Source organism: Theropithecus gelada, chromosome 16 (genome assembly GCF_003255815.1).
Source record: "Theropithecus gelada isolate Dixy chromosome 16, Tgel_1.0, whole genome shotgun sequence".
Taxonomy (NCBI): Eukaryota; Metazoa; Chordata; class Mammalia; order Primates; family Cercopithecidae; genus Theropithecus; species Theropithecus gelada.
Window position 1 is genome coordinate 65,911,629 of NC_037684.1, and position 11,323 is coordinate 65,922,951.

At 44.1% G+C, this 11,323-nt stretch overlaps 1 protein-coding gene across 2 annotated transcripts in view; it reads left to right on the top strand.

Moving 5' to 3' along the window:
- Nucleotides 1-11,323, top strand: part of CFAP52 (cilia and flagella associated protein 52) — a 68,870-nt gene that overhangs the window by 20,767 nt on the left and 36,780 nt on the right. For both annotated transcript variants that reach the window (XM_025362473.1, XM_025362474.1), the window contains 3 exons: nt 254-382; nt 4,593-4,692; nt 6,911-7,027. In XM_025362473.1, coding sequence (XP_025218258.1) covers nt 254-382; nt 4,593-4,692; nt 6,911-7,027 — 346 coding nt within the window. The remainder of the gene's footprint in view (nt 1-253; nt 383-4,592; nt 4,693-6,910; nt 7,028-11,323) is intronic.

Genomic DNA, 11,323 nt, shown 5'->3' on the forward strand with positions numbered 1-11,323 from the left:
CTGTTGTGTCTTCTAATGGGGAGACCCCTGTCTCTACAAAAACTGAACTTTAGCCAGGTGTGGTGGTGTGTGCCTGTAGTCCCAGCTACTTGGGGGATGTGGTTGAGGAGGTGTTGGGGTGGGGTAATTTCGTTGTTCGTTTTTAAGTAACCTATTGTGTTTTTTTCTTTCTAGAACCACTAAGATCGTTGTTTCTTATTTTGAAAGCCTGTTTTCCCTTTGACTTTTTTTTTGGTCCTTCTTATTTCGGCAGTGTGGTGGTGTGGAGCATAGCCAAGAGAGATGCCATCTGCGGCAGCCCTGCAGCCGGCCTCAATGTTGGGAATGCCACCAATGTCATCTTCTCCAGGTGCCGTGATGAGATGTTTGTGACTGCTGGAAAGTACGTGTCTGCCTTCGGCGTTTCCAGAACTCATACCTTGCTTTATTTTCTTGCACAGAAAACGTGGTCATTTTGATCTGGGGGAACGTGTCTTTAGTCCTGGATAAATACCTTACATCATAGTTTTTGTGTTTTTGTACTCATTAAAAGTTCTCTTCGCTGGAAGTCTTTTAACTACAGTTATTTTAAAATTCTGTGATTACTGATGAAAAGATTTTGCTTACCTGCTTAACTGTTCTCAGGTGCTTGTTTGTGACGGGATTATCTCCAATCCATGCTCACAGAAATAATTTGCACAATTGCACAGATTCACCCACTGATGGATGTTTCTTTCCACCTGCTCTTGACTGGGGTCTCATAATCTGATAGTTTGCAAATGAATTCTGCCAGGAAGTTTCAGATGGTTAGACTGTTAGCCATATAAGATAATTACAGGCAGGATCAGCTTTAACCAGCTAATGGTGACCTAGCTCAAAGTTTGAACACAGGCCAGTATCTGCCTAAGGGAGGGAATAAATTAATTTACAGATCCACTAATTAGAACGCTGTTTGGAGGGTTTTTTTTTTTTTTTTTTTTGACAGTGTTTTGCTGTGTCACCCAGGTTGGAGTGCAATGGCATGGTCTTGGCTCACCGCAACCTCCACCTACCAGGTTCAAGCGATTCTCCTGCCTCAGCTTCCCAAGTATCTGGGATAACAGGCACCCCACACCTGGCTGATTTTTGTATTTTTAGTAGAGACGGGGTTTCACCATGTTGGCCAGATTGGTCTCCAACTCCTGACCACAGATGCCTGTTTGGAGTTTGAAGGGAAGGTTAAACAAGAATTTTAAAAATCCTTTTTTTGGGGGCCGGGCGTGGTGGCTCATGCTTGTAATCCCAGCACTTTGAGAGGCCAAGGTGGGCAGATCACGAGGTCAGGAGATCGAGACCATCCTGGCTAACAGGGTGAAACCCCATCTCTACTAAAAATACAAAAATTAGCCAGGTGTGGTGGCGGGCGCCTGTAATCCCAGCTGCTCAGGAGGCTGAGGCAGGAGAATGGCCTGAACCCAGGAGGCGAAGCTTGCAGTGAGCGGAGATCGCACCCCTGCACTGCAGCCTGGCAACAGAGCAACAATCCGTCTAAAAAAAAAAAAAGAAGAAATCCTTTTTAAATGTTTATATACCAGTCCAAAGGGAAAGAAATCAGAAAATACAGAGTTGAAGTATGTGTTTGGTAGAACTATTTTTTTTCAACCCATGTGTGGCCTCCCATCTGGCAAAGGTACACGTGGTTGGTTACCTTTTCAGCCAGAGAAGAGAATTTGTGCAGCTCCCCATCTGTATTGTTTCCTGTCCCCGCTTTATGATATGCAACTTACATTTGCTCCATGGCTAATCCTGAGGAACGATTCATCCAGAGGAGAGGCCATGAAGCTAATGAAGCTAATTGACCAAGCAATCTAAAGCAACTGACCGGGGGCTGTGGTGGCGCTCTTCAACTTTGTTCAGGTTTGCAGAGCGATTTGACTCAGCCAGGGTTTCATGAGGCTCTTTCTGCTCCTTAGCAACCCCTTCAGCAGCAGGCCTGGGTCCATTCTGATGTCCATGAGCAACGTTTCTTCAGAACTCAAAGTTTGAATTTTATATAAAAGAAGTTTTTTAGGGCAATCTGCATTCTGTGTCTGGCTTGATTTCATGTGACACTGAGAACTGAGAAAGTGAGCGTTCTTAAGTAAAATGTTTGACAGGGCACCTACGTATGCCGGGCTCTCTAACTTGGTCCCAATGCCATGTGTTCCACCATATTGTCCCCACGAAATAGCCTGCAAGTTTCAGTATTTCAGAATCCAGAGAACATCTACCAGGAAGACCGTGAAAAAAGCTCTTTGTTTTTTTTTTTTAAAAAAAAGTTCAGTACATGTAAAATATGTCTGAGTGCTTACTATATACACATAACTCTGGGAGCTAAAAAACAAAAAGAAAAACTATATATATATACACACACACATATAGTTATATATGTATATGTGTGTGTGTATATATACACATATATATACACATATATGTGTGTGTGTGTGTATATATATATATACACATGTAGAGAGAAATGGAGTTTGACGCTGTCACCCAGGCTGGAGTGCAATGGCGCGATCTCAGCTCACTGCAACCTCTGCCTCCTGGGTTCAAATAATTCTCCTGCCTCAGCCTCCCAAGTAGCTGGGATTACAGGTGCATGCTGCCACAGCTGGCTAATGTTTTTGTATTTTAGTAGAGATGGGGTTTCACCATGTTGACCAGGCTGGTCTTGAACTCCTGAGCTCAGGCAATCCACCCGCCTCAGCCTCCCAAAGGGCTAGGATTATAGGTGTCAGCCACTGCCCCAGCCCAAAACTTGATATATTTTTAGATTATTAATCTTTTCTGCCTTAAAATATTAGCTGAAGTCTTTGTGATGTTGGCCTTGAAATTTTTATACAATTATTAATTCAGATTAATCCAACATATAATGAGTCAACACTGACCATGGATCAAGTCCTGTGTTAGATGCTTATTTGATTTAGCTTTTAGTCATTTGGTCTCATTTCTCTTTCCTTGAAGACAAGACTCCACACCACAGGTCTTCCCTTTAAAATTTTCCTTGCAACTCAATATCTCGGAAAAAAACACATTTAAACTTACTCCTACTCCTGGTTTTTTTGTTTTGTTTTGTTTTGTTTTGTTTTTTTGAGACAGAGTTTTGCTCTTGTCACCCCGGCTGGAGTGCAATGGCACCATCTCGGCTCACTGCAACCTCCACCTCCCAGGTTCAAGCGATTCTCCTGCTTCAGCCTCCTGAGTAGCTGGGATTACAGGCACCCACCACCACACCTGGCTAATTTTTTATATTTTTAGTAGAGACAGAGTTTCACCATGTTGGCCAGGCTGGTCTCGAACTCCCGACCTCAGGTGATCCACCCACGTTTGCCTCTCAAAGTGCTGGGATCACAGGCGTGAGCCACTGTGCCCGGCCCTCCTCCTCCTGTTGAACTGAAATTTGGTGTCCTTTGACCAACATCTCCCTACTCTCCCACCCCCAGTCTCTGATAACCACCATTCTACTGTCTCACGAGTTAGGCGTTTTTATACTCCATAGCCGAATAAAGTCACGCAGTATTTGTTTTTCTGTGCTTGGCTTATTTCACTTAAAATAATGTCCATCAGGTTTGTCCATGTTGTCACAAATGACAGAATTTCTTTTCATGGTGTACATATACCACATTTTTAAAGTCCATCCATCTTTTGATGGACACAAGTTGTGTACATCATGGTAAGCATAGTTCATAATATATTGTATACTTGAAAATTCCTAACAGAATTAATTTTAAGTATTCTCACCACCAAAAAAAAAAAATGGTAATTATACAAGGTAAGGCGTATATTCAATAGATTGATTTTGCTATTCTGCAATGTGCATATGTATATAAACCTCATGATGTATACCATAAATATATGTTATTTTTACTTGTCAATTAGAAAGAAAGAAAAGAAGGCCAGGCATGGTAGCTTACGCCTATAATCCCAGCACTTTGGGAGGCTAACGCGGGCAGATCAACATGAGACCATTCTGGCCAACATGGTGAAACCCTGTCTCTACTAAAAATACAAAAATTAGCCGGCCATGGTGGCGGGCACCTGTAGTTCCAGCTACTCGGGAGGCTGAGGAAGGAGAATGGCTTGAACCTGGGAGGTGGAGGTTGCAGTGAGCTGAGATAGCACCATTGCACTCCAGCCTGGCGATACAGCAAGGCTCTGTCTAAAACGAAAGAAAGAAAGAAAGAGAGAGAGAGAGAGAGAGAGGGAGGGAGGGAGGGAGGGAGGGAAAGGAGCTAAAGGAACAAAGAGGAAGAAATTTAAGAAGCTCTGCTTTGCTCTGCCCTTGTTCTCATGCTTACGTGTGTGTTTGTTTTCCGTATAGCGGGGAGTGTGCACTTCAGAGTGAGAGGAAGATGGGTGTGAATCCCTGCTCTGCTGTGTTTGAGCTCTGCACTTTCTCATTTGGGAGGGGGGATCATAAAACCTGCCTCATGGTGTTGTTATGAGGATCAAATAAAAGATCTTTCATAGTGCACTAGGCCGTAACGAAGCCTCGAAAATGTTTAGATCTCTTCCCTTCAGTTTCAGGGATGAAGTGATTATTCAATGGGTGTCCATTTGATTGTGACTTTTTTTTTTTTTTTTTAATATAGTGGGACAATTCGAGTATGGGAACTGGATCTTCCAAACAGAAAAATCTGGCCAACTGAGTGCCAAACAGGACAGATGAAGAGAATAGTCATGAGTATTGGAGTAAGTATTAATCAAGCATTAAGTAACAATTAGCACACATACCTGTTAGCAGTACTGGCCAAGGTGTTTGTGTGTGTGTACATGGGGCTGGGGATAGGAAGGTGGGGAATAGACATAGGGGGTGTTGATTGAAGAAGCTCACCTTGGCCGGGTGCGGTGGCTCACACCTGTAATCCCAGCACTTTGGGAGGCGGAGGCGGGTGGATCACCTGAGCTCAGGAGTTCAAGACCAGCCTGACCAACATGGAGAAACCTTATCTGTACTAAAAATACAAAATTAGCTGGGCGTCGTGGCGCATTCCTGTAATCCCAGCTACTCGGGAGGCTGAGGGGGGAGAATCGCTTGAACCTGGGAGGCAGAGGTTGCGGTGAGCCGAGATTGCGCCACTGCACTCCAGCCTGGGCAACAGAGCAAAACTCTGTCTCCTGGCCAACATGGTGAAACCTTGTCTCTTCTAAAAACACAAAAATTAGCCAGGTGTGGTGGTGGGTGCCTGTAATCCCAGCTACTCAGGAGGTTGAGGCAGGAGACTTGCTCGAACCCGGGAGGCAGAGGTTGAGGTGAGCTGGGATCACGCCACTGCGCTCCAGCTTGGGCAACAGAGTGACACTCTGTTTCAAAAAGAAGAAAAAGTTGGCCGGGCGCGGTGGCTCAAGCCTGTAATCCCAGCACTTTGGGAGGCCGAGACGGGAGGATCACGAGGTCAGGAGATCGAGACCATCCTAGCCAACATGGTGAAACCCCGTCTCTACTAAAAAAATACAAAAAAACTAGCCGGGCGAGGTGGCGGGCGCCTGTAGTCCCAGCTACTTGGGAGGCTGAGGCAGGAGAATGGCGTGAACCCGGGAGGCAGAGCTTGCAGTGAGCTGAGATCCAGGACTGCACTCCAGCCTGGGCGACAGAGCGAGACTCTGTCTCAGAAAAAAAAAAAAAAAAAAGAAGAAGAAGAAAAAGTTCACCTCTGCCACTCCCTTTAGGAGTCAGGGAAGAGTCACCTAGACACAGCACAGGTAAACCTTATTTTACTGGAATCTAGGCTGTCATTAAACACCCAAAGCCTGCCTCACCTGGACGAAAGCACTGTAGCCCGCGGCACTCAGGGCCCACAGCACATTCCTATGTCACTGATGCTATTTCTGCTACTGAAAATAAAGTTTCTGACCAAGAAATCCATTGTTGAAATGCAATCTCTTCCATACAGAGAAATTATTAACATATTTTAAAAGTGGATTTATATATTCAGGTTGTATACTCCTTGTCTGATATGCTTATAGCCAGAAGTGTTTTGAATTTTGGATGTTTTTCAGATTTTGGAGTATTTGCATTACACTTACCAGTTCAGCATCTCTAATCTGAAAATTCAAAATTTGAGATGTGCCAGTGAGCACTTCCTTGGAGTGTCACATCAGCACTCAAACATTTCCGATTTTGGAGCATTTCATATTTTAGATTTTTGGATTAAGGATACTCAGCCTGTATAACTTCATTCTCCATGGACCGATTCCTCTTGTTTAATGCATAGTCATTTTATGAATCTAGACTTTGGAAAATATGAGATAAAGCAAAATTTTGGAGGAGCGCACCTTTATCCTAGGAGCCCTTAAGAGATGTCTCAAAAGTCTGAACTGACAGAGGATGCCTGTTAACATCAGACCTAAACAGACATCAAGTGAAACGCACAGGCTAATTGGTGTTGGATATTTCCTCCCATCCTATGTGTAGCCCTAACCCTGCTCCCCTCAGCTGTTCTGACCCATCTTTGAGCCTGAGGAAATAGAAGCAGCCCTGAGCACCTTTGCAAGTCTTCCTGGGGTGCCAGAGGAACCTCATCCCATTCCTGAGCAGGGGTTCATGGGCATCACTGAGGACATCCGGGTCTTCAAGATTTATTTATTTATTTATTTTTCCTGAGACAGAGTTTTGCTCTTGTTGCCCAGGCTGGAGTGCAATGGCGCAATCTCAGTTCACTGCAACCTCCGCCTCCCGGGTTCAAGCGATTCTCCCGCCTCAGCCTCCCGAGTAGCTGGGATTACAAGAATGTGCCACGACGCCCAGCTAATTTTGTATTTTTAGTAGAGACAGGGTTTCTCCATGTTGGTCAGGCTGGTCTTGAACTCCTGAGCTCAGGTGGTCCGCCCACCTCGGCCTTCCAAAGTGCTGGGATTACAGGTGTGAGCCACCGCGCCTGGCCAAGATTTCTTTTTCTTGCTTCTTCAGATGGCCGACGATGATAGCTTTTTCTACCTTGGTACCACGACTGGAGATATTCTAAAAATGAACCCCAGGACTAAGCTGCTGTCAGATGCAGGGCCTGCGAAGGACAAATTCAGTTTGGTGAGTAGAGACCATCACCACTGCCCTGCCCTTTTTCTCCCTTCACTAGCAGTATGTACTTTTTTTTTTTTTCTTTTCTTTTTGAGACAGAGTCTTGTTCTGTCGCCCAGGCTGGAGTGCAGTGGCATGATCTTGGCTCACTGCAACTTCCGCCTCCCGGGTTCAAGCGATTGGCCCGCCTCAGCCTCTCAAGTAGCTGGGACTACAGGCGTGCACCACCACGCCCGACTAATTTTTGTATTTTTCAGTAGAGACAGGGTTTCATCATGTTGGCCAGGCTGGTCTTGAACTCCTGACCAAAGGTGATCCGCCCACCTTGGTCTTTCAAAGTGCTGGGATTACAGGTGTGAGTCACCGCACCCGGCCAAAGCATACACTTTCTTAATGAAGAAAGAGTTTGTGGGAAAACATAAAAAGTCAGTGATGGACCCAAAGCCACATCTCAATTTGCAAGGTACATTGGCCAGTTCTCTATGCCCTCATCCCTGGTTTTTATTCAGCGTAAAGACATTTCTAGGTGTCCTGAATTAGGGAATCAGAACCACATTTATGTTCACCTCTTCAAAGCATAGGGCCCGTTGCTTTGTGATTTTAAACTGCATTGGTTCCAGCCCCGTTGTCATACATAAGTATGCTCTTTGATCTATAAAACTGTATAAAAATTTTTGTCTACTCTACTAACTAGATCTTAGATTTTAGCCTCAGCTGACATTATAAGTCGCGAAAAAGACCTATAAATAGTCAACTGTTTATATTTACAGAATTCCTCGCAATTCTAGTTAAAAGGACAGTTAGAGACTTTGATATTTACACCAAAATAAAAAGCTACCATCAAAGGATCATTTTATATAATAAGTGCTGCTATTTCCAGCAGCCCAGAAACTCACTAGGGCTTTTTCTACTAAACTTTGAATTTGAAAGCTTGTACTAGGTTCTGCACCTGCCTATCTCATTTCTGATAACAGAACAGATGGTTCTAACTAAGCTTAGATACTTTTCCACGTAGCAGATATTCTCAAGAAACTTTGAAATACTGCACTGTGTTCCTGGGAAAATGTCAGAGTTTTCTTAGTCACATAATCATTTAATATTCAAGCATTCAAGGAGATGCATAACAAGAGGGGAAAACTATAGTGTAAGTAGAGAAGAGTTAAGAAATAATTCTACAAGAGATTGAAGTGTAGCTTTTCAAGTGTGTTTTTTCTAATTCTTTTTAGGATAGGAATTCTTTTTTTATTATTACACTTTAAGTTCTGGGATACACGTGCAGAACGGGCAGGTTTGTTACGTAGGTATACATGTGCCATGGTGGTTTGCTGCACCCATCAACCCGTCGTCTACATTAGGTATTTCTCCTAACGCTATCCCTCTTCCAGCCCCCAACCCCCGACAGGCCCCAGTATGTGATCTTCCCCTCCCTGTGTCCATGTGTTCTCGTTGTTCAACTCCCACTTATGAGTGACAACATGTGGTGTTTGGTTTTCTGTTCCTGTGTTAGTTTGCTGAGAATGATGGTTTCCAGCTTCATCCATGTCCTTGCAAAGGACATGAACTCATCCTTTTTTATGGCTGCATAGTAGTCCATGGTGTATACGTGCCATATTTTCTTTCTATCCAGTCTACCATTGATGGGCATTTGGGTTGGTTCCAAGTCTTTGCTATTGTGAGTAGTGCCACAATAAACATACGTGTGCATGTAGAATGATTTGTAATCCTTTGGGTATATACCTAGTAATAGGATTCCTGGGTCAAATGGTATTTCTGGTTCTAGATCCTTGAAGAATCACCACACCATCTTCCACAATGGTTGAACTAATTTACGCTCCCACCAACAGTGTAAAAGTGTTCCTATTTCTCCACATCCTCTCCAGCATCTGTTATTTCCTGACTTTTTAATGATCGCCATTCTAACTGGTGTGAGATAGTATCTCACTGTGGTTTTGATTTGCATTTCTCTAATGACCAGTGATGATGAGCTTTTTTTCATATGTTTGTTGGCTGCATAAATGTCTTCTTTTGCAAATTGTCTGTTCATATAGGATAGGAATTCTAATATATTAAACAAATAAAAACAAAGCACATCAGGTTAAGCAGAGCAAGTCTTAGAGGCCTGCCAGTGCCAACTCCTGAGATGCCACCAAAGGGCTCCATATAACACTACCTGAAAACTACTGGATTTTTTGTTTTGTTTTGTTTTCCTAGCACTTGGGAACTAAATATCTCTCTAGCAAAGATGCTGGCTGTCTTAGGGTTTCTCAAACCTTTGGCACTTAAGTCACCTGTGGATGCTGAAATTCTTAACCATGCAGGTCTGATGGTCAACTCCACAAGGCAATGGTTCCAAGACACCTTGGAAGGGATAGGAGGTGTCACTGAAGATGTTTGGTTTCAATATCAAGTGATCTTACCCACTTTGAAACTCTACTTAAATATTTGTTCAGGCCAGGCCGGTGGCTCACACCTGTAATCCCAGCACTCCGGGAGGTCGAGGTGGGCAGACTGCTTGAGTCCAGGAGTTCAAGTCCAGCCTGGGTGACATGGTGAAACCCCCTCTCTACAAAAAATATGAAAATTAGCTGGGCATGATGGAGCATGCCTGTAGTCCCAGCTACTCAGGAGGCTGGGGCAGAGGAGGCGGTGAGCTGAGATTAAACCACTGCACTCTAGCCTGTGTGACAGAGTGAGACCCTGTCTCAAAAAAATAAATAAATAAAAATTGCTTTATGGTTAGAAAGGCAAATAATTGGAAAGGTTTAAAACTGACCTGTTGGCTAGGTGCGGTGGCTCATGCTTGTAATCCCAGCATTTTGGGAGGCCGAGATGGGCAGAAAACTTGAGGTCAGGAGTTCAAGACCAGCCTTGCCAACATGGTGAAACAGCGTCTCTACTAAAAATACAAAAATTAGCCAGGTATGGTGGCGTGTGCCTGTAATCCCAGCTACTCGGAAGGCTGAGGCAGGCGAATCACTTGAGTCTGGGAGGTAGAGGCTGCAGTAACCAAGATCACGTCACTGCACTCCAGCCTGGGCAACAGAGTGAGACCCTGTCTCAAACAAAAAAAAAGAAAACAAAAACAAAAACAACCTTAAACTAAAATTGACCTATTAGGCATACAGTACTAAAACGAAGATGATGATGATGACAATGATAATAAAAGTACATGCTGTATAAGATCTGTGTGACGAAAACTATAAAACCGTGACAAAATAAATCAAGTAAGAACTAAATATATATTTCTCCTTTTCTCTTTCTTTCTTTCTTTCTTTCTTTCTTTCTTTCTTTCTTTCTTTCTTTCTTTCTTTCTTTCTTTCTTTCTTTCTTTCTTTTTTTTTTTGGAACAGAGTCTCGCTCTGTCGCCGAGGCTGGAGTGTAGTGGCACAATCTCGGCTCACTGCAAGCTCTGCCTCCTGGGTTCACGCCATTCTCCTGCCTCAGCCTCCCGAGTAGCTGGGACTATAGGCGCCCGCCACCATGCCTGGCTAATGTTTTGTATTTTTAGTAGAGATGGAGTTTCACCGTGTTAGCCAGGATGGTCTCGATCTCCTGAGCTTGTGATCCGCCTGCCTCGGCCTCTCAAAATGCTGGGATTACAGGCGTGAGCCACTGCACCTGGCCCTAAGTAGATATTTCATGTTCATGGATAGGAAGACTCAATATTGTCGAGATATGAGTTCTTCTTAATTTGAACTATAGATTTAATGCAATCCCAATAAACATCCCAGCAAGTTATTTTATGGCTATAGACAAACTGATTCTACAGTTTACACAGAGGGGCAAAAGCCTCAGAGCAGAAAGCACAATATTGATACCTAATGTAGACAACGGGTTGATGGGTGCAGCAAACCACCATAGCACGTGTATACCTATGTAACAAACCTGCATGTTCTGCACATGTATCCCAGAACTTGAAGTATAATTTTTTAAAAAAGAAAGCACAGTATTGAAGAACACAGTTGGAGGAGTGACACTACCAGATTTCAAGACTTGCCAGGGCCGGGCTCAGTGGCTCAAGCCTGTAATCCCAGCACTTTGGGAGGCCGAGATGGGCGGATCACGAGGTCAGGAGATCAAGACCATCCTGGCTAACACGGTGAAACCCCGTCTCTACTAAAAAATACATAAAACTAGTCGGGTGAGGTGGCGGGCGCCTGTAGTCCCAGCTACTCGGGAGGCTGAGGCAGGAGAATGGCGGGAACCCGGGAGGCGGAGCTTGCAGTGAGCTGAGATCCGGCCACTGCACTCCAGCCTGGGCGACAGAGTGAGACTCCATCTCAAAAAAAAAAAAAAAAAAAAAAA